Consider the following 26,528-nt stretch of genomic DNA (forward strand, 5'->3'; position numbering starts at 1 on the left):
GAGGCCATTTGAGTACAGTAAACTCATTGTCATGTTCAAGAAACCAATCTGAGATGATTCGAGCTTTATGACATGGCGCATTATCCTGCTGAAAGTAGCCATCAGATGTTGGGTACATTGTGGTCATAAAGGGATGGACATGGTCAGCAACAATACTCAGGTAGGCTGTGGCGTTGCAACGATGCTCAATTGGTACCAAGGGGCCCAAAGAGTGCCCAGAAAAAATTCCCCACACCATGACACCACCACCACCAGCCTGAACCGTTGATACAAGGCAGGATGGATCCATGCTTTCATGTTGTTTACGCCAAATTCTGACCCTACCATCCCAATGTCGCAGCAGAAATCGAGACTCATCAGACCAGGCAACGTTTTTCCAATCTTCTACTGTCCAATTTCGATGAGCTTGTGCAAATTGTAGCCTCAGTTTCCTGTTCTTAGCTGAGAGGAGTGGTACCCAGTGTGGTCTTCTGCTGCTGTAGCCCATCTGCCTCAAAGTTCGACGCACTGTGCGTTCAGAGATGCTCTTCTGCCTACCTTGGTTGTAACGGGTGGCAATTTGAGTCACTGTTGCCTTTCTATCAGCTCGAACCAGTCTGCCCATTCTCCTCTGACCTCTGGCATCAACATGGCATTTCCGGCCACAGAACTGCCGCTCACTGGATTTTTTATCTTTTTCGGACCATTCTCTGTAAACCCTAGAGATGGTTGTGCGTGAAAATCCCAGTAGATCAGCAGTTTCTGAAATTCTCAGACCAGCCCTTCTGGCACCAACAATCATGCCACGTTCAAAGGCACTCAAATCACCTTTCTTCCCCATACTGATGCTCGGTTTGAACTGCAGGAGATTGTCTTGACCATGTCTACATGCCTAAATGCACTGAGTTGCCGCCATGTGATTGGCTGATTAGAAATTAAGTCTTAACACACAGTTGGACAGGTGTACCTAATAAAGTGGCCAGTGAGTGTATAGTGGTAATGCCCCAGATTCACCGAATTTCCAACAATTTTTGATGATACCTTGGTCTTTGGAGATAAAGTCTGGAGTGTTGCATAAATCTTCATGACGCCTTGATCTTTCAAGAAAATCTGTCAGTAGATTTTTGCCATTTAATCTGAGAGCAGCATAATATAACCAAGTAAAGTGGATCCCAAGGATGTGTCCCTTACTACACTGTGTTGTAGCTTCAAAACAATTGTTTTGTTTTAACAGCATGACTGCTGTGCGTGACCTCTTCAAGCAGTGAATCTCTGCACCACCAGTGATTGGCAGCTTCATATGTACACTGCAAACTGCCAATCACTGGTGTTAGCAAGGTTATACCCAGCTTAGCATTCTGACCAATGCTACAACAGATACGACAGGGATTCTATCAAAACTACACCTAGTAGTCCAGTAAATGATACATTGTTGGAATCAGGCCCTCTTGCCCTATGGCACGCTGCTCTGATAACACATAGCAAAAACCTACTGACAGATACCCTTTACATTCATTGAAAATGTTTTCTTGAAACACTGCTATGTGGCTTTTCACTTTAATCTTCAACATACTTTGGCATTCTAGCATAATCCTCTATTGTGTAACAGGTTTTGTGTCAGTCAACCATAAGGCCAAGAGAACAAGAAATCCCCTAACCTGGCAGAATTGGCTCACATCTTTAAAAAAAAAAAAAAAAAAAAAAAAGTGTGAGTACCTGTCAGTACTTTGGGGACAATTGAATTGGCTTGTAGAGGACTTCTGGTTTCATATATTCTTTCCCTTCCCTTCATCTTTCAACCCATTTTCTTTACTAGTTGAACATATTCACAAAGGCATTGAGGGTGTCACCAGGTTTGACATACCTTGGATGTACTAGCCAACAGGCCAAAACTGGCAATCTGCCAAGGTGGGCAGATGGCTGACTACATTGAACTGCGAAGTGGCCCGCTGGCCCTTTAACCCCAAAGGTGGATTGCACGTTCATGACCTGGCCACTTTTTACAATTCTGACCACTGTCCCTTTATGAGGTAATAACTCTGGAATGCTTCCATGGATCCCGGTGATTCTGACATTGTTTTCTTGTGACATATTGTACTTCATGTTAGTGGTAAAATTTCATTCATATACCTTGCGTTTGTGAAAAAAAACAGAAATTTGACGAAAATTTCAAATATTGCATTTTTATGCCCTTAAATAAGATATGGCACTCAAAAAACTTAATAAGTAACATTTCACATATGTTTACTTTACATCAGCACAATTTTGGAACCAAATTTTTTTTGTTAGGAAGTTAAGGGTTAAAAGTTGACCAGCAATTTCTCATTTTTGCAACACCATTTTATTTTTAGGGACCACATCACATTTGAAGTCACTTTGAGGGGTCTATATGACAGAAAATACCCAAAAGTGACAATTCTAAAAACTGCACCCCTCAAGTTGCTCAAAACCACATTCAAGAAGTTTGTTAACCCTTCAGGTGCTTCACAGGAATTTGAATGTTTAAAAAAAAAAAAAAAAAAAAAAAAAAAAAAAGTTTGAACATTTAACTATCTCACAAAAAAATTACTTCAGGTCCAATTTTTTTTTTTATTTTACCAAGGGTAACAGGATAAATTGGACTGCAAAAGTTATTGTGCAATTTGTCCGGAGTACGCCGATACCTGATATGTGGGGGGGAACCACTGTTTCGGAGCATGGCAGAGCTCAGAAGGGAAGGAGCGCCGCTTGACTTTCAATGCAAAAATTGGCTGGAATTCAGATCGGACGCCATATCGCGTTTGGAGAGCCCCTGATGTGCCTAAACAGTGGAAACCCCCCATAAGTGACCCCATTTTGGAAACTAGACTCCCAAGGAACTTATCTAGATGTGTGGTGAGAACTTTGAACCCACAAGGGCTTCACAGAAGTTTATAATGTACAGCCATACAATTAAAGAATCATTTTTTTCCACAAAAATGATCTTTTCACCCCCAATTTTTATTTTCCCAAGGGTAACAGGACCCTAAAAGTTATTGTGAAATTTGTCCCGAGTACGCCGATACCCTGTATGTTGGTGTAAACGACTATTTGGGTGCATGGCAGAGCTCGGAAGGGAAGCAGCACCATTTGACTTTTTTGGCTGGAATTGAGATCGGACATCATGTCGCGTTTGGAAAGCCCCTGATGTGCCAAAACAGTGGAAACCCCCCCCCCCCACAAATGACACCAATTTGGAAACTAGACCCCCCCAAGGAACTTATCTAGATGTGTGGTGAGCACTGTGAGCCCCCAAGGGCTTCACAAAAGTGTATAACGCCAGGACATGAAAATTAAAATCATTTTTTCCACAAAAATGATATTTTTGCCCCCAATTTTTTATTTTCCTAAGGGTAACAGGAGAAATAGGAATTTGCTTTGCAATTAGTCCTGAGTAGGCCGATACCCCATACGTGGGGGTAAAACACTGTTGGCAGAGCTGGAAGGGAAGGGGCACCATTTGACTTTTTCAACACAGAATTGGCTGGAATTGAGATCAGACGCCATGTTGCGTTTGGAGATGATGTGCCCAAACAGTGGAAACCCCCCAATTCTAACTCCAACACACCCCTAACCCTAATCTTAGCCCTAACCCTAGCTGGAAAATGGAAATAAATACATTTTTTTTATTTTATTATTTTTCCCTAACCAAGGGGGTGATAATGGGGGGTTTCATTTACCATTTATAGCAGGTTTTTATTTTTGGCAGCTGTCACACACTAAAAGATGCTTTTTATTGTAAAAATAGTTTTTGCATCACCACATTTTGAGAGCTATAATTTTTCCATATTTTGACCCACCGAGTCATGTGAGGTCTTATTTTTTGCGGGACGAGTTGACATTTTTATTGGTACCATTTTCAGGCACGTGACATTTTTTGATCGCTTTTTATTCCGATTTTTGGGACGCAGAATGAACAAAAATCAGCATTTCAAGAATTTCTTTTGGGGGGTGCGTTTATCAATTTTACCACACGTGGAACAGTGTAAAGCGGTTTTATTGTTTGGTCGGTACGATTACAGCGATACCTCATTTGTCATTTTGTGTTTTGGCACTTTTATGCAATGAAAACAATTTTATATAAAAGATTATTTTTGCATCTCTTTTTTCTGCGAGCTATAACTTTATTTTTTCACTGATGACACTGTGTGGCGGCTCATTTTGCAGGACAAGATGACGTTTTCAGCGGTACCATGGTTTTTTATATCAGTCTTTTTGATCGCGCATTATTGCACTTTTTGTTCGGCGATATGATAAAGCATTATTTTTTGATTTTTATTGTTTTAAGAGGTTCGCTAAAGGGGTTAACTAATGGGACAGTTTTATAGGGTGGGTCGTTATGGACGCGGCAATACTAAATGTGTACTTTTATTGTTTTTTTTTATTGTCAAAAAATAAATTAGGGAATTTTTTTTTTTTTTTTCTTTTTCAATTTAGCGATTTTTTAATAAGTTTTTACACTTTTTAACTTTATTACACTGTCCCAGGGGGGACATCACTCGTGTGAGATCGCTGATACATCAGATAGCTGTGACAGATCAGCGATCTGACACAGGCATTGCTGGAGGCTTCCTCATGCCGGCGCTGTGCAGGCAGTGAGGAAGCCGCCTCCGTGCAGACCCCCGAAGGCCCCCGCGGCCATATTGCATCCGGGGACCTACAGGGAAGGAGACCCCCCCAGAGCAGCGCTGCACATCGCGCTGCTGCTGCGGGGGGGTCTCAGGGAAGCACGGAGGGAGCCCCCTCCCTGCCGATGCTTCCCTAAACCCCCAGTACACTGCGATCGTGTTTGATAGTGTGCCAGGGGTCAACGTGTCGGGGGCGGTCCGTGACCACCCCTGACAGTGTCGGGTGTCAGCTGTGATAATCAGCTGACACCCAGCCGCGATCAGCGGCACTCACCCAGTGAGCGCCGCTGATCGCTATCCTGTCCTTGGGAATTAAGTCCCAGGGCATATGGACGGGATAGTACATCATGGCAGAAAGGGGTTAAAAGTCCTGCTTAGAGGCCCTTCCACTGGCCAGCAGCAGCACAGCTATTCATTGCTGACCTAATCTGCCTTCACCTGACATGCGCGACCTAGGAGTTTGAATCAGACTGACACATGCAGGATAAGTACAAATAACTTACACCTTTTTTAAACTCTAATGCCAACACAGCAGGGAAAGAAGGGTGCATAAGACTGGATGCATTAGTAGGGCTGTGCATAGCGGTGCTAGATGACACCACTCCTGCAGAGATGACAATATGACCAGTTTCACTGTCCCACTCCTCACTCACCCCCGTAGTGATGACACTTCAGCTATGTGATCAGTGAGGTTACCGCAACACCCACATGCTGTGGCAGACTGCATGCAGTCACTGCTCTTGGCACCTCAAAGTAGGAGTTTGCCGAGGCTGTGATAGCTGCTGCAATCTCCCAGCACCCATCTGGACCTACTCTCTCCTCTTCTGCTGCTAATGTTATCATCCACAAGACTCCTTCCTGGAGCACAAAACACTGGTAGGAGAAGGAGTTTTCATTTTTAAATACTATTTTATGTGAAACCAATATGTGTAATAGAAAAGTGAATGCATCAGTTTTGTGATAGGAGGGGCCATGTAACCTATATGTGGGGGAGGAGTGACTAGGCTATATAGGCGAAATACATTTTTACAGACTGTTATTCTGCCTAGCTGTTCCTATGCTACACCATGCTGTAAAGAGCAAGATGCATGGAATAACTTGACAGGTTTGCTTTAAATACAAATATAGTAAGATACAGAATACTTTTTTTTTTTTTTTTTAGTTCCAACAGATCTTAAAGGGAATCTGTCACCCCTTTTTTGAGATATCATCTAATGATATCATTCAATTGTGTGTCACATAAGGATTCTCTTAGTACTTTTGCTTCCCCCTGACCCCGCACCTTTCATGCAAAAATACCTTGTTTATATCGGTTCAGATGTATGTAAACTGCCACGGTCCGGTCCGATGGGCGGGGCTTATTCACCTGCTCCCCCCCCCCTGTCTTGTTCTACACAAGAAGAAATGCATAGAGCAAGACAGGGAGGGGGGAAGCAAAAGTACTAAGAGAATCCTTATGTGACACACAATTGAATGATATTATACGATCTCAAAAAAGGGGTGACAGATTCCCTTTAAACCATGAACTTTCCCTGAATGCCTTCTTGGTAGATGTGGACGTAAAAGCACACTTGTAACACTTTACAATACAGCTAAAAAAAGGGATGCCCAACGAAAAAAAAAAAGTTAGATAACAAGTTTCTCTAGATATTGCAGACTTGCTTGTTCCTGTGCTCCCTGCTATTCATTTAGGACCTCCACTAAATAGGTGTAGTGCTGAGGAGGCTCACACGTGGTATTCTCCGAAGGCTTAAATTCTCTTGCCCACAGGTGGAGGATGATTGCATGTATTGCTTGTTGGCAATTAACCCAAAGCACCATTTCATCGTCAAGATGAATTCAGCTTAAATTTATGAATTGGAATCAGACCGATGGCAAAAAAAAAAAAAAAGAAAAAAAGTGGGGTAGAAATGGATTAGAAGAGGCATATATTATCCCTGTCTGAAAAAAAAAAAAAAAATTCAATTTACCATGGAACTGTAAATGCTAATTTATAACCGAGACGGATTTTCCACTTCCTATGGACTGTTCAGAATACAAAAGGTTATCAAAAAAACAGAACAAAAAAAAAATATTAAAGAAACAAATTCACTTATATTTTAATTTCAAAAGATTTCGCAAACGAAACTTTACTTTGAAAAGAGGGAGCATAAGAATTTGTAATATTTGGTATTAAAGCAAGCCTAGTAATGCCAATACAGTGTTGGTCTGTATTTTAGTGAAAACACAGAGGTTAAAATGATAAAAATTTGAAAACAAAAAGTCAGCTAGTGGCATCTAGGAATGGAAGACATAATTACCTGAACAGATGATTACTATAAGAGAACAAATATGTAACCACAAATTAGCATACTTAAGTTGCATTTATTGATCAAATACACTTTGCAATATATTAACAATCTACATCAGGCAGCTCGCTTGCGATATCTTTTGAAACTATCCATTTAACCATGTATTCCAGATTCAGCAAAATAATCCCATCACATCTACATAACACTTGTTCAATTGACATTGTTGCATGCTTTTCTTCCTTGCTGTAGACTAGTTTTACTTATGTTATAGCAATTTTCCAAAGAAAATTCTGCCCACACTTGTTTGATTCTATTTAATAGCTGCTTCCTCTGACCTACACGGACAGGCACCCAAGTACATTGTACTAGTTTAGGAGATCAGACACTGGTGTGCTCAGTCACTGAGCGGCTCTCCGACTGTGGAGGGTCAGATCTCTAGAGAATGTTCTCTCCTATAGAATACAGGACGTCATTTCTTACTAGCACATGGGCCTTCCTTTTCTGCAGGAAATCGCACATAGGCTTTTTACCACAAGGTGGTCATTAGAAGCCATTTAAAATGGGTTTTCCAGTTATTTTTTGTCATGATGTATTCTTGTGTGGGTATATCAATTGTCTCCTCATTGCTGCTCCAAAAAGTTCTCATTCCAACTGCTGCATGGTGTGCGTGGCCAATTACTGCGCTCAGCAGACTGGAGGCAGTCAACACTGCGCCGGGCAAAGTCTGAAGGCAGGAGCACGCGGCAAGGTTAGAGCACAGATGGCCGATTATAGCCAGTTTTCTAATTTGTAAACTACTGAATAAAAGGTTAAATCAGACAATCCCTTAGAGAGAGAAAAAAAATAAAATACAAATTAAAGTATCCTGCATTTTTTTTCTTTTATAGTATACTCATATTTTGCGTTAGTGTAGAAAAAACAATCCACCTACAACACTAAACGTGACAAAGCAGCAGATGAGAAGGTACTCATTAGGGCGGAAGAGGGCAGGAGGCGATTTAGGCTATTTTCTATCTAATGCCCATTATACTTTGATGTGACATATGCAAGGTCATATGAATAGCTGGTGCATAAGCTATAGTACAGACAGATGTTTTTATGCCTGTGGAACGCTGCAGGATATGGAGCCGATTAGACTGCCACGTATTAGAATTGTTCTCCTGCCACAAATCTAACAGGAAAGGGAATAACAGTCTGAACTTAAACGTATTAAACTGAACCAGATGTGGAAAGATCGAGATTAAGTTACACGTGTTTAAACAGATGTAGGTTACAGAATATTCAGCATTTTTCTTTACTCTATTATCTAGCCTGCAGTGCATTTAAATTGATAAAAGAAAAAATAAAATTGGGGTAAGACACTGAAATGTTGGCGTTGGGGAAATTTAATGCTTTTTGCATTTTCAAAAATCATCATTAAGTGGGCTTTAGAAGGATGAAAAAAAAAAAAAAAAAAAAAAAAAAAAAAAACTAATTTCACATATTTCTCTTGGAATTGAAATCTTTGGGAATATATTTACCACAAAATACACTTTGTACAGATGTTACAAAAAAACTTGTCGGCGATAAAAATAAGCTTTAACTTACCTTTGAGCCCCTTTCATTAAAAATTATTTCTACATCAAGAATTTTTCCAAATTGCTGCAGAAAAAATAAAAATCACTTAAATACATTACAATTTTATGTAAAAGGTTTACAATTTATTTATTTGCCAATACAACGTAATGGTTCTAAATCTATAACCTTAACCAGAATTATACTGAAACTTACACCAAACATTTGCCGTAGATCAGGGTCTCGAAACCGAAATGGTATGTTGGAGACGTGAAGTCGCTTAGGCGTTGCTTTTGTTTCAGCGCTGTCACTGCTTTGCGTTTGCGGCTGTTGCCCTTCTGGCTGAGCTCCATCTGTCTGCTAGCACGAAATGAAAAATGGCATACACTAAGAACCAAGCCATTTGCAAAACACAATCACACTTTCAGTTGAAGACACAGCATCAAGATTCTACAGTTTGCAAGAGTTAAATTTACAGAAAATTACATAACATCTCGGAAAAATTGTGTATCAAAGTTTATTTCTTGTGCTGTTCAAACATCTCATAAAAACATTAATGCAAGAATAGAAAGGAGAGGTTGGAATGACAGTCTGCAGAACACCGCATCAAGATATTCAGGCTGGAGACTTCCCTTATCAGAAAGTGATCAAAAGTATATTTGTTACATTTTTAACACTTTGCAGGCATTCAAGTCTTCTAGGGAAGTCCATTGGGAGCACGATCCATTTATAAAGGATGCAGTGTTTTATACCACCAGACGTTAGATAAAAAGGCAGCCACACTGAGGTGAGAGCTGTTACCCAACTAAAGACCTGACAGTTTTCACCCGTTCGTGACCAGGCATACTTTCGCTTTTCTGTACAAGAGGTTTTAAGAGCTCTAAAAATGTTCTCGCTTGCTTACTGCCCTTTAGGACGTGTGTGATTTCTTTATGTAATTTTGTAGAGGGGCCACATCTGGGAGAAAAAAAAAAATTCACATTCTTAGGCCACTAAATTTTTAAAAAACGAAAATGTAAAAAAAAAAAAAAAATTTAAACAATAGTAGATCTAGATAAGCTCAGGCGTTGGAATGGGAGTCTGAAATTGGCAAGCCCCAGCGGGTCCTAGCACCCAGACATCCGATGAGCACATGATCGCTGCGATGGGAAGAGGTGGTAATTATGCCTTCTCTATGGGGATTCTATAAGTCGGATAACTGCTCCTGAACAATGTCACTGCAGCTGCTCAGTATTCAATGAGGTTTTAAAATGTCACAGAGATATATGCGGGCCAGTCAAATGTTTTAAGTCCTTGGATGGTCTGCCAGCAATTTATCACCCAAAAAGGAAGGTGTGGGGATAGAGTAAATGTAGGCTCATTTACACATTGTTGTTTTTTTCCCCAAAAAATCATAATCAAGATTTATGGGATATGCAGTTTTGATGTTTAAGTGACATGGTTTAAAAATGTTTAAGTAAAAACCTAATTTCCAGATAGAGATTGAAATGTATTTAAGTATGTTACATCTCAATCTGTGCGTCTCTCCATTTTGCTACTAGACAGAGAAATAATGTCCAGAATGTGAACCTGCATGTTAAATTGCATCTGTAAACATTGCCGACCGGGAACATGCATTTCTTATACAACCCCTGGCAAAAATTATGTAATCACCGGCCTTGGAGGATGTTCATTCAGTTGTTTAATTTTGTAGATAAAAAAAAAAAAAAGATCGCAAACATGGCACAAAGCTGAAGTTAATTCAAATGGCGACTTTCTGGCTTTAAGAAACACTAAAAGAAATCAAGAACAAAAAATGTGGTAGTCAGTAATGGTTATTTTTTTTTTAAACAAAGCATAGGGAAAAAAAATTATAGAATCACCCTGTAAATTTTCATTCCCAAAACTAACACCTGCATCCAATTAGATCTGCTTGTTGGTCTGCATCTAAAAAGGAGTGAGCACACCTTGGAGAGCTATTGCACCAAGTGGACTGACATGAATCATGGCTCCAATACGAGAGATGTCAATTGAAACAAAGGAGAGGATTATCAAACTCTTAGAGGTTAAATCATCACGCAATGTTGCAAAAGATGTTGGTTGTTCACAGTCAGCTGTGTCTAAAATCTGGACCAAATACAAACATGGGAAGGTTGTTAAAGGCAAACATACTGGTAGACCAAGGAAGACAAAGTATCAAGACCAGAAACTTAAAGCAATAAGTCTCCAAAACAGGAAATGCACAAAAAACAAAACAAATAAGGAACGAATGGGAGGAGACTGGAGTCAACGTCTGTGACCGAACTGTAAGAAATCGCCTAAAGGAAATGGGATTTACATACAGAAAAGCTAAACGAAAGCCGTCATTAACACCTAAACAGAAAAAACAAGGTTACAATGGGCTAAGGAAAAGCCATCTTGGACTGTGGATGACTGGATGAAAGTCATATTCAGGGATGAATCGCGAATCTGCATTGGGCAAGGTGATGCTGGAACTTTTGCTTGGTGCCGTTCCAATGAGATTTATAAAGATGACTGCCTGAAGAGAACATGCAAATTTCCACAGTCATTGATGATATGGGGCTGCATGTCAGGTAAAGGCACTGGGGAGATGGCTGTCATTGCATCTTCAATAAATGTACAAGTTTATGCTGATATTTTGGACACTTTTCTTATCCCATCAATTGAAAGGATGCTTGGGGATGATGAAATCATTTTTCAAGAGGATAAGGCATCCTTCCATAGAGCAAAAATTGTGCAAATATTCCTAAAAAAAAATAAATAAATAAATTAAAAAAAAAAAAGGACACATAGGGTCAAATGTCATGGCCTGCAAATATTTGGTGGAAGTTGAAGAAAATGGTCCATGACGAGGCTCCAACCTGTAAAGCTGATCTGGCAACAGCAATCAGAGAAAGTTGGAGCCAGAATAATAAATAATAAATAAAAATCATCATCTTTATTTTTATATAGCACTAACAAATTCCGCAACGCTTTATAGTTTGCACATATCATCATCACTGTCCCCAATGGGGCTCACAATCTAAATTCCCTATCAGTATGTCTTTGGAATGTGGGAGGAAACCGGAGAACCCAGAGGAAACCCACGCAAACACAGGGAGAACATACAAACTCCTTGCAGATGTTGTCCTTGGTGGGATTTGAACCCAGGACCCCATCGCTGCAAGGCTGCAGCGCTAGCCACTGAGCCACCGTGCTGCCCCAACATTGATGAAGAGTACTGTTTGACACTCCTTATGTCCATGCCTCAGAGACTGCAAGCTGTTATAAAAGCCAGAGGTGGTTCAACAAAATACTAGTGATGTGTTGGAGTGTTTTTTGTTTGTTTTTCATGATTCCATAATTTTTTCCTCAGCATTGAGTGATTTCATAATTTTTACCCTATGTTTGGTTTAAAAAAGTAACCATTACTGACTACCCCTTTTTTGTTCATGATTTCTTTTAGTGTTTCTTAAAGCCAGAAAGTTGCCATTTGAATTGACTTTAGTTTTATGCCATGTCTGGTCTGCTTTTTTTCTACAAAATTAAACTGAATGAACATCCTCCAAGGCCGGTGATTCCATAATTTTTGCCAGGGGTTGTACACACATTGCTCCAGACCACCTCTGTGGGGGCCCGCTCACATGCCCATCGGCATCTCCCATGGAGGTCATGTAAGTGTCACTTGAACAATGGAGACCCCAGCGCTGGCATCACAGGTACAGTGTCAGCCCATGAGTCAAGTATGAAGTGTTTTTGTTTTATGATGGCCAATACAGTCACTATGGAGAGGTTACCCCCCAGAGGTTACTGGACTCCCCTTAAAAAGGAAATTTAAAAGAAAAAAAATTCTTAAAAGTAATGCTATTAAAAAGGGACCCTGTCACTAGATTTTCCCGATATACATTAAAGCCATCACATTTAATCCCTTTTATTTACAGCAGTCTAGCAATCTGTATACAAGTCACTAACCCCTCCGCATGTCAAAAATGCCTTGTATAAGCCCACCGTAGGAAGAGCTCTTCACATGAAGCAGGGCAGGACAATGGCGATTGCGAGGAGGTACCAAGCAAGACTAGGAGCTCCCATTGGAGCTGACTGTGCCATATTGGGGAGCAAAAGGGGGGATTATGAAAAAAAAAAAGTATAATATGGGATATGCAGAAGGGTTTGGAGACTTCTACACAGGATGACAGACTGATGTAAAAGGCATTAAGAAGAAGAAAAAAAAAAAAAAAAAAAAAAGTGTCCAGGAGATTTAAATTAAACTATGAGCTTAAAAAGTAACATGCAGGAAGTTACTAACAGAGGCAACTACCTACCTGTTCTACATGTCACCAGCTCGGAGTTCAAAAACTGCTCCTGCCAGCGATTCAGCTGCTCCACATCAACAGAGCAGCTTTTCTTTAGTCTCCTCTGTTGCCATAACGCTGATTAACAGCCAGGGAGATGGCTGTCAATCAGCATGATGTCAGCATTCATGCCCCATCAACAGAGCGGAAAGGAAGCCTCTGCTCTGTCAATATGTCAGTGGAAGACGATGAAAAATGAGGATGAATGAACTGATGGAGATCAACATCCAACACTGCGGAGACACCATCACGTGTTTCTCAACGCAGTGATTCTAGAGCAATGCCCCCATCCCTCATGGGAAATATGCAAAAACATGCAAAACACAAGCCGCGGAGACACCATCACATGTTTCTCAACGCAAGCAATGACTAGCCAGGTCTTTCCCCGGGAAGGAACAACCACGGGAAGGGCAGTCTTCAATCACTGCGTTGAGAAACATGTGATGGTGTCTCCGCAGTGTTGGATGTTGATCTCCATGAGTTCATTCATCCTCGTTTTTCACAGTCTTTTAATGGGCATTGCTCCTACTAGCCAGTTTCCTACTCCACACTGATTAGGGGCAATACCCCGAAACAGCTGTCTGTGGATGGATACCATGTTTTGGCATAGGTGGTTTCCTTCATTGGAGACTGCCCTTCCCATGGTTGTTTCTTCCCGGGGAAAGACCTGGCTAGCCATTGCTTGCGTTGAGAAACATGTGATGGTGTCTCCGCAGTGTTGGATGTTGATCTCCATGAGTTCATTCATCCTCATTTTTCACAGTGAAAGATGATGAATCACGGGCAGGAGCCATCTGACCATTCTGTGTTAAGAGATCGGCACCAAGCACAACAGTCACACAGTTGGCAACTACCTGCCTGTTAGTTCCTAGGCCATAGTAAAAATTAAATAGTCCTGGATAACCCCTTTTAAAAAGCTCCAGGCTTTAGTTTATAATTGGACAACCTGGTGACATTCCCTTCAAAAAAATCTGTTATAAGAATAAAGTGTTACGTCATACTGTAATTAGCAAGGAAATTGAATAAAATATTTGCATATTACTTATTTAATTGTGCAGTTAGCAGACAGGTTTAGAACCAACAGTACACGCACCGTACTCGACGTATTTGCTGTGCTTGCCGCAGGGGCATTATGCTCTGCATGACCTTGCCCTCCCCCATAGAGTGGGAGTCCGTGGTCTGTGGAAGAAGCCGCATAGTCTTGTGCATGTTGACTCCCATATTCTGTGGACAAGCCATTCTGCGGCGGAGGTGGGAAAGGGATGGCAGCAAAAGGTTGAACCATGGTCTCAGGAGTAGCTGTTGGCTCCTGGTTACCCTGTGAAGAGCACAAAATTAGAATGATTATTAAACAGTTAAACTACCAGAGTAGGTTACTAAACCCTGAAATTTACTATTGTTTTTTTTAATGAAGCAGCACTGGTAATATTTATGAATCTGCTTTGTAAATTAACAATGGTTAAAACTTAAGGAAAAAAAAAATACAAAAACAAAAAACACAAGAATGAATAAGCTGCTGCGGGAAGGGGTTTGTCCAGGGCCTCCTACATCACTTTTAAAGGAAGAAAAAAGAAAAAAAAACAACAAAACAAAGGCAGAGAGTTTCAACATTTATCTGATGCATTCAATCAAGTCTGTGTACAGACAGTGTGGAATACTGGTAACAAGCAAATATTAAGGGCTTGTACAAAGTTATCCTCCATCCATGTGAAAACGGCCCCTTGAGAAAGGAAGGTCCAAAACGCGCGTTGGGGCAGACGCGCAGCTCCAGGCATTTCAAGCGCCTCTTAGGGCCCAGTCACACATAGCGACGCACCAGCGATCCTGATAACGATATGACCTTGTCAGGATCGCTGGTGTGTCGCTACATGATCGCTGGTGAGCTGCCAAACAGGCAGCTTCACCAGCGATCAGCACCAGCGACACGCGGGTAACAAGTGACACACCTTGCTTAGTTACCCACTGTGTACCTTAGTTACCAGCGCGCTGGTGCAGGGAGCTGGTAACCAAAGGTATACATCAGGTTTCTAAGCGGCGCGCGGCACTTAGAAACCCGATGTGTGCCTTGGTTACCAGCACCAGCTCGCTGATCTCCCACCTGCCACACGCAGCGATGCGTGCTGGCCAGCGAGAGACCAGCGATCAAAAAAAAAAAAAAGTGTCCTGGCCATTCCAGGACGATCAGCGATACCCGGCAGGGGGGGCCGGTCGCTGGTAAGTGTCACACACAGCGATCTCGCTGGTGAGATCACTGTTGCATCACAAAACTTGTGACTCAGCAGCTGGTGCTGTGTGACGGGGGCTTTATTGCTGGCCCCCCATTAGTAAATATACTCACAGCCAAAGCTAACAGACAGTTCTACATCCTCCTCCTTGACCTGTCCTCTGCCTTTGACACAGTTGACCACTGCCTACTGCTACAGATGCTTTCTTCCCTTGGCATCAGAGACCTTGCCCTATCCTGGATTTCCTCATACCTTTCTGACCGCACATTCAGCGTCTCCCACTCCCACACTACCTCATCCCGCCCCCTCTCTGTTGGAGTCCCCCAAGGCTCTGTCCTAGGGCCCCTACTTTTTTCCCCACTCTTGGCCTAGGACAACTCAAAGTCCCATGGCTTCCAGTACCACCTGAATGTAGATGACACTCAGATCTACCTCTGGCCCAGATGTCCCCTCTCTGCTGTCCAGAATCCCAGAGTGTCTATCAGCCAAATCCTCCTTTTTCACCTCTCGCTTCCTAAAACTCAACGTAGACAAAACTGAAGTCATTATCTTTCCTCCATCTCGTGTATCTTCCCTACCCGATCTATTATGGTAAATGGCATTATGCCCTCTCCCGCACCTGAAATCCGCTGCCTTGGAGTAACTCTCGACTCTGCCCTGTCCTTCAAACCGCACGTCCAATCTCTTGCCACCTCCAACTCAAAAATATTTCGAGAATCCGTCCCTTCCTCAGTCCTCAATCTACTAAAACTCTTGTACATGCCCTCATCATCTCCTGCCTTGACTACGGCAACACCCTCCTCTATGGCCTCCCTGCTAACTCTCTTGCACCACTCCAGTCTGTCCTCAATTCTGCTGCCCGACTAATCCACCTCTCTCCCCTCTGCAAATCCCTCCATTGGCTCCCAATTCCCCCAACGAATCCAGTTCAAACTACTAACACTGACCGATAAAGCCATCCACAACTTTTCCCCTCCCTATATCTCTGAACTAATCTCCCAATATCTTCCCTCACGTACTCTTCGATCCTCCCAAGACCTCATACTCTCCTCACTTATTCGTTCCTCACACAACGGCCTCCAAGATTTCTCCCGAATATCCCCTATCCTCTGGAATGCCATGTCTCAACACGTCCGATTATCCACCACCCTCGGATCCTTCAAACGGAACCTGAAAACCCATCTTTTCAGGAAAGCTTACAGACTGCAATAACCATTCTGCCATCTCATCACCACCAGAGCTGCTGCACCCCAACCTTCTGTCTTTTCCCCGCTATCCCGTAGGACTTGCACCATGAGAGAACGAACAAAAAAAAAACAAAAAAAAAAAAAACGAACAAACGAAAGAACGAAGTCTTCCAAAATTGTGACACTCCCTTTTAATAACATCAGCTTTTGGGAACATGGAGTTGATGTAAAATACGATTTTTCTTCATTTTTTTTATTTTTTGTTTTTAATTCCTCAACAACCGCCGATATGCATAAAAATGGCAGCTGTTAAGGAGCCTAAGGCTATGTGCCCACGTAAGCAGAATTTTCAGAGCAAAGCCGGACACCTCAGGAAATCCACTTTTTTTGCGAGTTTTTCTCACTTTTTGGGGGGGATTTTTCGTGTTTTTTTCCCCCCCAGAGTATCCTAATACAATGAACATAGTGGCATGTCTGCAGATTTTCTTCAAAATTAATGAACATGCTGTGTTTTCCCGCGATGCTTTTTTTGGGGAAAAGAAACGCAGCATGGGCACAAAAATTGCAGAATGCATTATAATAGGATGCTTAATGTATGCGTTTAAACAGGGGAAAATGCAAAAAAAAACTTGAAGAATCCTGAACGTGTGCACACAGCCTTAGTCCCTCTTCGCAGTTTTAAAACTGTTCAAGAATAAGAGAATAGAGCCACCCTGCAGTTGAAATTCTCATGAGTGACAGCTGACAGAGGAATCTGCCCCGGTTAGTTCTGGAGCCGATAAACCCCTTAGATACTTCTGTTGCTATTGACATTGGTAGCTAAGTGGTTAAAAGGGGGTTAAAAGACACCCCAAGGCAGGATTAACCTGTAATGTGTGTCATGGTGCCCTCAGGTCATCTGATGACCCCAGGGTACAGTGGCCTGCGAGTTCCAGTCATAAGCAAAGTAACAGGTATAGTTAGTGAGTCACTGACAGGTCTCAGGCACTGCGGTACAGGAGTTCAGGTTCATGAGATCGCTCATGACCAGAGATCAAAGTGAAAAATACACATGTCCATGTGGGCTTTGTAGGAAAAAAAAAAAAAAATAATAATTATATTTAAAAAGGTTGTGCAAAAGTAAAAAAAGGCATTAAATAGTCTCAAAGCCCTAATTTGGCTCATTTTGGGGAAAAAAGTTAAAGCTCTCTGAATACGGTGATGCAAAAACATTCATTTTTGTAAAATATTGTTTAGCCTTTAACTGCAGCCAAGCATAAAAACCCTACATAAATCTGGTATCACTGCAATCATACAGACCTGAAGAGTAAAATCGGTCTCATTTGCAACATGGTATATAAAAAAAAAAAAAACAAAACTGATAAAAAATGAACAAAAGCTAGCAATTCAACCATTGTTTATATCTGGTCTCCGCCCTCAGAATACGGCACTTTTTTTTTTCCCAATATTAAATAGATTTTTTTCCTGTGTGATAGCAGCAAAACAAACAAACCAACCGAAACAAACTATAAGGGTATGTGCACATGCTGCGGATTGGTCTGCGGATTTTTCCGCGTGGATTTTGGAAAATCCGCAAGTCAAAAGATCTGCGGTTTATCTGCGGATTAGCACTGCGGTTTATCATCTCTACAATGGAAATGGCAAACCGCTGCGGAATCCGCAGAAAAGAATGACATGTCAATTCTTTCTGCGGATTGGAAACCGCGCGGAAAATTCCGCACCATCTGCACAGCGGTTTCCATTTCCCATAGGATATAATGGTACTGTACAACTCTGCTAATTCTCCTGCGGATCTGCAGGGCCAAAACCGCTGCGGATCCGCAGCAGAATCTGCAGCGTGTGCACATACCCTAAATCTGGTATTGCACCGACCCGAAGAATAAAGCAGTCTAATCACTTATACCGTAAGGTGAAAATATAGAACTATTTTTGTACCGCTGTCTATATGTTCATGCCACCTTTCAACCAAGGCATTTTGAGTCCCTTTCGACTCTGTCTGGCCTGTAATCTGGTGGTATCCATTTTAGATGTCTTTTAAGCATACAAGTGTAGTCGACCACAACTCTAAGGCTGTGTGCACACGATGCGGATATATAGCGGATCCGCAGCGGATTTTTCCACGCAGAAACGCTGTATATCCGCATTGTGATGTACAGTAGCCTTAAAATCAATGGGGGAAAAAAAAAAAAAAAAAAAAAAAAACCACGCTGTTAAGACGCTGTGGATTTTTCCGCGCAGTTTTCCTGCGATACAAAAACCGCACAAAAGAAGTAACATGCTGCGGTTTTCCACCTCCCCTGTCTCCAAATCTGCAGGGGGGAATCCGCAGTGGAAAACCGCACAAAAACCCGCATTAAAAACAGAAGAAATCCGCAGGAAAAATGCACGTCATTTGACCTGCGGATTTCTTCCATTCTGCGCGGAAAAATCCGCAGGGCTAAAAATTCCGTCTGCACTCAGCCTTAGGGTATGTGCACACATTGCGGATTGCTGTGCGGAATTTTCTGCGAGGAATCTGCATCTCTTGGCAGAATCCGCAGGTCTAAATCTATGCAGATTTGGCATGCATTTTTACACCTGCAGATTTCTATAATAGAACGCGGAATCCACACAAAGAATTGACATGCTGCGGAAAGTGAACTGCTGCGGAATTTTCTGCAGCATATGCACAGCCAATTTTTTTCCCCATAGGTTATCATTGTACTGTAAATCACTTGCAGATCCGCAACAAATCTGCAACGTGTGCACATATCCTCAATGCCTAAAAAGATGGATACAACCTAAACAGATGTCAGACTCCAAAATGTCTCCATCTGCCTCATTATTGTGGGTGGCTCTGTCTGAAGTTGTCTGAATCACATTTTTGTGGTATTTACAAGGAAACACAGAGGCAAGTGCTCAACGTAGAACATAAGAATGTGATCCCAGCCATAGTCTGGAAGCCATCAAAAAAAGGTTATGCAACCCAAAATTTTACCAACAAAAACCCCTAACCAGAACAAAGCCAGCCCCCACTCAGGTACGTCAGTCACTGAAAGTATAGGGGGTCCCAAGTTAATGGAAGAACAAAGACTGAGGGGGTGGGAGCCATGTATCTTTTTCAAATAAAATCCAGTGAAACGTGTGCTGCCAAAGCCAAATGTCCTTCTGAGCACCACAGTGCCTAAGGCTAAGTGCACACGTTGCAGAAAATTTCTGCACAAAAACCTGTATCCCTTCCCAGAAACCGCACCTATTTTTCCGTGGCGGTTTTTGTGCGTTTTTTGCGCGGTTTTGATGCGTTTTTTACCACAGAGGTTTCTAAAAGCATGGGAGAAGCCTAAACCGCGGGGAAAAAAACGCAAAATTAATGTGCACGCTGCGGTTTTTACCGCGATGCGGTTTTTTCGCGGTAAAAAACGCATCAATGTGCACAAAAAGTGCAAAATGCATAGAAACGACTGTGCACCTTATTTTTAGCGGTTTTATAGTTAAAACCGCGGTAAAAACCGCTAAAAAAACGCTGTGTGAACACAGCCTAAACCACAGTAAGCAGCCATGTTTGGCATTACTGTAGCGGGGAGAGCCCAATCAACAGTTTATGGGGTGCATGTCTCCACAAGCACAAGCTGGTCACAACGTATGAGGGTGCTACCCTTAATGGAGGCACAATGAATGAGTAGCAAATTGACAGATTGGCAATTCTCCAGAATAAGGCTAGTTTCACACTAGCGTTTATGAGCGCAGCGATGGCCTGCGCACGGTCGCCACTAAGCCCCGCCCCCTGCCCCGCCGGTAGCTCCGCCCACCGGCACATGACGCTGCATGCGCCCCCTATCTTTATCACAGGGGGCGCAGGCCGTGCGCAGTATGCGTTTGGCGGCGCATGCGTCCTTTTGACGGTGCGCCGACCTGCGCCAAACGCAACCTGCTGCAGTCTGGTTGCGTCGGCGCACCGTCAAAAAGGCGCATGCGCCGCCAAACGCATACTGCGCACGGTCTGCGCCCCCTGTGATAAAGATAAGGGACGCAGGGCGCATGCAGCGTCATGCGCCGGTGGGCGGAGCTACCGGCGGGGGCGCGGCAGGGGGCGGGGCGTAGCGGCGGCCGTGCGCAGGCCGTCGCTGCGCTCAAACGCTAGTGTGAAACTAGCCTAAAACATAACGTGGATGTTACAAAATAGTCACTGCAGCCATAGATGAATTCATCCCGGGGGGGGGGGGGGGGGGAGATTCTGCTGTTCTAGCTCCTCAGGGTCTTTGCCAACGGAACCACAAGCTAGTCAAACAAAATCTCCGTTGTAAAAGCCAAGTAGAGCTCCTTCCCATCAGATCACTGCCTTGTGCTCACACAGTAGTGTACAACCACATGAGGTACTGCCACTTTTGGTCATAAAGTGTTAAGCATTTTTTGAGTCTATGTTCTCCTGTTACACCTTGTGAAAATTATAAATTTAGTGGCAAAGTGTAATAAATGTATTTTTTTTTTGTTTTCACAGAAATTTAGGCTCCAAAAATCTTTGATCAGTGAAAACAAAAGTCCAGCTTGTTTCCACCACACAGGTCTAATATTTTCATAAACTCCAGCCCAACTCTTTCCCACCCAATACCACCCTGAGCGGATTGTCCATGCTGTTCTCAGACTTGCAGCTGTACAACCAAGGTGTGGCCCCGAAAACCCAGAAGAGCAGAGAAGGTCCAGGCCTGGACTTGACAGTCTTCCCTGATTAATCAGTAAGAAAGGCACTTTCTGGAAAGAAATTCTGTCACACATTACGGGATTGTTTTTTTCTTGTTACCATTGTGAAACAACAAATTTGTAGTCAAAATACAAACAACTTAGCAGAAAACATGTAATCTTCTTTTTCACATCCACATTTTAAAAAGCTCTATAACCCCTTTACCCCCAAGGGTGGTTTGCGTTTAAGAAAAAAAAAAAAAGTTAGTTGTCGAAAATTTTGCAAATTTTCCACCTTTTAAATTTTCGTGCCTTTAAATCAGAGATGTGTCACACAAAATACTTAAGTAATATTTCCCACAAGTCTACTATACATCAGCACAATTTTGGAACCAGAATTTTTATTTTAGTTAGCAGTTATAAAGGGTTAAATCTTGCTGACATCCCATCTTCCGAGATCCTGGTGCAGAGATCTCCATCTGCGCATGAGCCGCCCCTGGCGGCCATTTTTCCCCGAAGTCCACCGCACTGGAAACCATGGAACTGCCGGGGCTCTGGCCTTACACTAAATGTCAGCAGAGTCCGGCAGCACTGGAGACCCCCGCAGCAGCACCAGGGAGCAGCGATGGACACCCCCATAGCACCACCAGGCACTCACAGCAGCATCGGGCAGCGGTGCTGGACACCCGCAGCAGCGCGCCGCACATCGGAACACCATATCACCCCACTCCTGCCTCCTCTAGCAGCGACCCTGGGACCCTGCTTCACTGCATTATTACAATGTAGAGGCACTGAGGGTCATCATTACAAAGAGGCACAATGGGGGGTATAGTTATCATTATGGGGAAGCAAGGAATCATTGTCATTAACCCCACTATCCTGCCCATGTGCCCTGGGCCCGTATGCACATGGACGGGATAATACATCATGTGCGATTAGCCGCACTCACGGGGGGGGGGGGGGGGGGCAGTGCAGCTGATCGCAGCCAGGTGTCAGCTGATTCTCACAGCTGACTCCCGGCACACTGTAATCAAACATGATCACAGCGTCCCGGAGCCGGCAGAGGGGCCGATAGCCCCTCTGCCTTTGGATCAGAGACCCCGCGGCATGAGGTGGGGTCCCGATCGCTGTCATGGAGACCCAATGTTGTCATGATTTGTCGTCAATTTTCCTCCAGTTACCTTTTATTACACAAAACAAAAAAAAAAATTTGGGTCTAATTTTTTTTTGTGAAAAAGTTAAAATGTTCATTCTCCTCCCCCCACATTCCAGAAATTCCTGTTGTGCACCTGAAAGGTTAATAAACTTATTGAATGTGGTTTTGAGCACCTTGAGGGGGTGCAGGTTTTAGAATGGTGTCAGTTTTGAGAGGTCTATGACTTAAAATACCCAAAGTCACTTCAAATGTGAAGTAAATTTTGTTGGAGAAAGGAGAAATCTCTGGTCAACTCTTAACCCTTAACTGCCTAATAAAAAAAATTGTGCTGTCGTAAAGTAGATATGTGGGAAATGTTATTTATTATCTATTTTGTGACATAGCTCTGGATTTTAAGGAGATAAGATTTCAAAGTTTGAAAACTGCCAAACTTCCTTATTTCTCCCCCATAAACAAACAAGTTAGGCTCGTTTCACATTAGCTTTTTTTTTGCGCAGCGCATCGTGCGCATCTGTGCACATGCATACCTATGTTTAACCTGGCGTACACATGGTCTTGCGTTTTCATGTGCGTCTAGACGCAACCTGTTGCATTTTTGGGTCCGTCCAAAGGCGTAAAAAAAAACGCAAGGGTTTGCTTGTGCACGAAATGAGTCATAACGTATTACAGTCTATGGGAACGCAGGCGTGTGCATGGACATGCATACGCATGCGTTTGACGAGTAAACATGTGTAGACACTGGTTTGACACCTAGAGAACAAATGAGCATGATGTTTTTTGCATGCGTTTCTACTTGCGCACGATGCGCAGCGCACAAAGACGCTACTGTGAAAATAGCCCTATTATCAAAGAAATTTTACCATCATGAAGTACAAGGCTAGTAAAAAACAGTCTAAAGGCCCCGTCACACATAAGCGAATCACCAGCGATCCTGACAACGATATCAACGTGTTAGGATCGCTGGCGAGTCGCTACATGATCGCTGGTGAGCTGTCAGACAGCTTCACCAGCAACGCCGAGCACGTTAGATACCAGCGCGCTGATGCAGGGAGCTGGTAACTAAGGTACACATCGGGTTTCTAAGGGACGTGCGTCACTTAGAAACCTGATGTGTACCTTAGTTACCAGCTCCCTGCATCAGTGCGCTGGTAACTAAGGTACACATCGGGTTTCTAAATTACGCACGTCCCTTAGAAACCCGATGTGTACCTTAGTTGCCAGCTGATCGCTGGTCTCCCGCCTGTCACACGCAGCAATGCGTGCTGGCCAGCGATGAAAGAAATGTCCAGGGCTTTCCAAGAGCGATCAGCGATACCAGCAGGGGGGCCGGTCGCTGATCGCTGTCACACACAGCGATCTCGCTGGTGAGATCGCTATTGTGTCACAAAACTTGTGACTCAGCAGCGATCGCGCTAGTGAGATCGCTATGTGTGACGGGGCCTTAAGAATCAGTGGGATACGTTGAAGTGTTCCAGAGTTATTACCTCATAAAGGGACACGGAACTGTAACAATTGTCCTGGTCATTAAGCTGCAAGCCACTTGGGGGGGGGGGGGGGGTAAAGGGGTTAATGCCAGCGCTCTTTACAAACATTAGCACGGTTCCTGTTGGGGCTCAATATCTAAATTACCCATCGGTGTTCCCTATCCCGATCACCCTATATGTCTGCCTTTCCTTTCTCTTTCACACAAAACTAAGAGCACACTGTTGGCACAATCTATTTTGGTTAAATGCACACATTGTCATAACCCGAAGGGATGCAAAAAAAAAATATTATTTTTCAAACAGGACAATGACCCCTAACACACTTCCAGGCCATGTAAGGGCTATGTGACCAAGAAGGAGAGTGATGGGGTGCTACGCCAGATGACCTGGCCTCCACAGTCACCAGACCTGAACCCAATCAAGATGGTTTGGGGTGAGCTGGACCGCAGAGTGAAGGCAAAAGGGTCAACAAGTGCTAAGCATCTCTGGGAACTCGTTCAAGACTCTTGGAAGACCATTTCCAGTGACTACCTCTTGAAGCTCATCAAGAGAATGCCAAGAGTGGGCAAAGCAGTAATCAAAGCAAAAGGTGGCTACTTTGAGAACCTAGAATATAGACATAACAAAAAAGTGTGAAACAACTGAAATTAATTATATAATTCCACATGTGTTAATTCATAGTTTTGATGCCTTCAGAGTGAATCTACAATTTTCACAGTCATGAAAATAAAAAAAAACTCTTTGAATGAGAAGGTGTGTCCAAACTTCTGCTCTGTACTGTATACAGCACCTGAACAGTCATCAGCACATGAATAGAGCACAGAGCTTAGTACAGCGATCAATTGCAATGTTAGGTTAGCCCCAATATTTAATGTAATTGTTTCACATGAACCTGCAACTCCTAGGTTAGCAATCAGATGATGGGATTTATTACCACAAAACAGACTGCATGCTATACAGGAACCTTCGTACTGATGAGATACAGGCAGCATCACCAACACTCCGGTACTTTTGTATAGGTGACCTTCTCTGAAGTTGTTCCCATCACTTCCAAAGCTCCTATGTGCAGACTTCCCTCTTCTAAAGTAGTGGTCCCCAACCTTTTTTGCACCAGGGACCGGCTTCAAGCAAGACCATTCTTCTATGGCCCAGCAGGGTGGGGATGGAGGAGAGGCACGGGGGGGGGGGGGGGGGGGGGGCTTTGGACAGTGTTGTAGTTTAGTAGTGCATACTTATTTAATTATAACATTTATAATGTGACTCAACTCACCATAGGTTTTAAATGAGTGGGAGCACTGTGCTTGTTTTCCCTGCAACAAGACGGTCCCATCTAGGGGTGATGGGAGACAGCGACACCCTGGTATGCATGGCTTCGCTCCCACCCTTGTATGCATGGCTGGGCTCCCCCATCATTTACCCTCACAGTCGCTGAACTTCCCTGCATCTCTATCCTGGCGTGTCAGCTTCTTATGCGGAGCGGTCAGGTAGTACCGCTCATTAAGGTCATGAATATGAACGCCACACCTATGGGAGTGAAGTCGCGTCCATATTCATGACCTTAATGAGCGGTACTACGTGACCGCTCAGAACTGGATGAAGGTGCCACGCCCGACAGGGATGCAGGAACGGAGTGTGACTATCGATGTCTTCTGGAAGCCAGCGGTTGCAGCTGTCACTACAGTGCTACAGCCGCCGGCTCCCGTTGTGTTCAGCATTCTGAGCCGTGGCTCCGCGGACCGGCAACAGAACTGCAACGGCCCGGTCCTGGGCCGTGGACCGGTGGTTGGGGACCCCTGTTCTAAAGCACATCCCAATTCAGTCTTTAACAATAAAATTATCTCCTGTGCTCCTGAATGAGTAATTGTAACTCGCAGTACTTCCTGTACAAAATGCAACCCCACAACCCCCCCCCCCCCCCAATCAGGATGCATTGAGTCCACACGGTCCTCCCTTATGAACCATAGCTACCATGCTGTCCTCCTACCATGCCTTTTTCATGCTGTACCAATCTAAAGTGCCTTTCCATGCTTTCACCTATCCATACATCCCCACCTTACCCCCCTCTCACTGCCATCAACAGTAACAGTCCATATATTCAGTCTTGGGCTGCTGCGTCCTTGGCACCTCCGTGGTGACGGCAGCAATGTGACGTGCTGCTGCACAGCTGGGTGGCCTGCTGATGAGCACTTTGCCATCTGCTCCTCTGAAAGATGCAATACAGCTAAATGCAGGAAGAAGACATCCAGTGTCTACCAGTTCTCTGCAGACCCCAAGAAATCCTTTGGGCAGCTGCATGTAGTGCCAGGCCGTGTGATTGAACTCAAAGTCCAGTATGGGGAAATGCAAGCTTGCTCTTTTAGTTACTTATAGACTGTGTGCATTCATTTTTTGTATGGGGGGGGGGGGGGGGAGGAATGGAGAATCCACGGCGCATAAGATCAGTGTCGGTAATGTTAGTGTAGCTTGAATTTTTTCTCTGAAATTTGTGGGATTGCGTTCAGCAGGTATGTGTGAGAAGGGCTCCTAGTGCCTCAATATTTACCTCTACCCATTCAGTTTAATGTCCCATTGTCTCAATCCCCAACGCAGAGTGGATCTCTACATTTACTAGGCTGAGGCAGCAGACCTTTTGCTCCTGTATATATTTGACTGCTCAGAATACATCTATGAAGGGAAAACTGAATTTGATTTTGTCAATGAAAATTCCTGTAGTGAGCTGCAAATTAAAATTGCAAGTGGGTTCCTGTGATGGCAGACAGACTAGACAGTAAAATGTGCCACTTTTAACACACAGGATATTAAGCTTTACATTATCAGACTAACATGTATCCATTAAACCTGGCCTGTGCTTTGTGTTGTCTGCTGCTCGGGATTAAGCTTCTGTTTTAAACATTTTCAGAGTAATCCGATCAGTTAACAAGTTTATGGGATCTGGAAACTAATCTTTAGTTTTCTAGCATAATCTGAGATAAACCTGGATTACCAGATGATATGATAGCTTTGGATTATGCTGGTTACA

The 26,528-nt window shown here is 43.3% G+C and overlaps 1 protein-coding gene across 10 annotated transcripts in view; it reads right to left on the reverse strand.

Annotated features, from left to right (window-relative positions):
• Positions 1 to 26,528, reverse strand: part of RBFOX2 (RNA binding fox-1 homolog 2) — a 346,684-nt gene that overhangs the window by 273,462 nt on the left and 46,694 nt on the right. For 9 of the 10 annotated variants that reach the window (XM_073557990.1, XM_073557987.1, XM_073557984.1 and 6 more), the window contains exons 2-4: positions 13,895 to 14,119; positions 8,687 to 8,830; positions 8,504 to 8,557 (exon numbers count right to left, since the gene is read on the reverse strand). In XM_073557990.1, coding sequence (XP_073414091.1) covers positions 8,504 to 8,557; positions 8,687 to 8,830; positions 13,895 to 14,119 — 423 coding nt within the window. The remainder of the gene's footprint in view (positions 1 to 8,503; positions 8,558 to 8,686; positions 8,831 to 13,894; positions 14,120 to 26,528) is intronic. The other variant, XM_073557985.1, reaches the window with a different exon arrangement.

Source organism: Dendrobates tinctorius, unplaced genomic scaffold, assembly GCF_039654945.1.
Source record: "Dendrobates tinctorius isolate UK_male_01 unplaced genomic scaffold, ASM3965494v1 ptg000012l, whole genome shotgun sequence".
Classification (NCBI taxonomy): domain Eukaryota; kingdom Metazoa; phylum Chordata; class Amphibia; order Anura; family Dendrobatidae; genus Dendrobates; species Dendrobates tinctorius.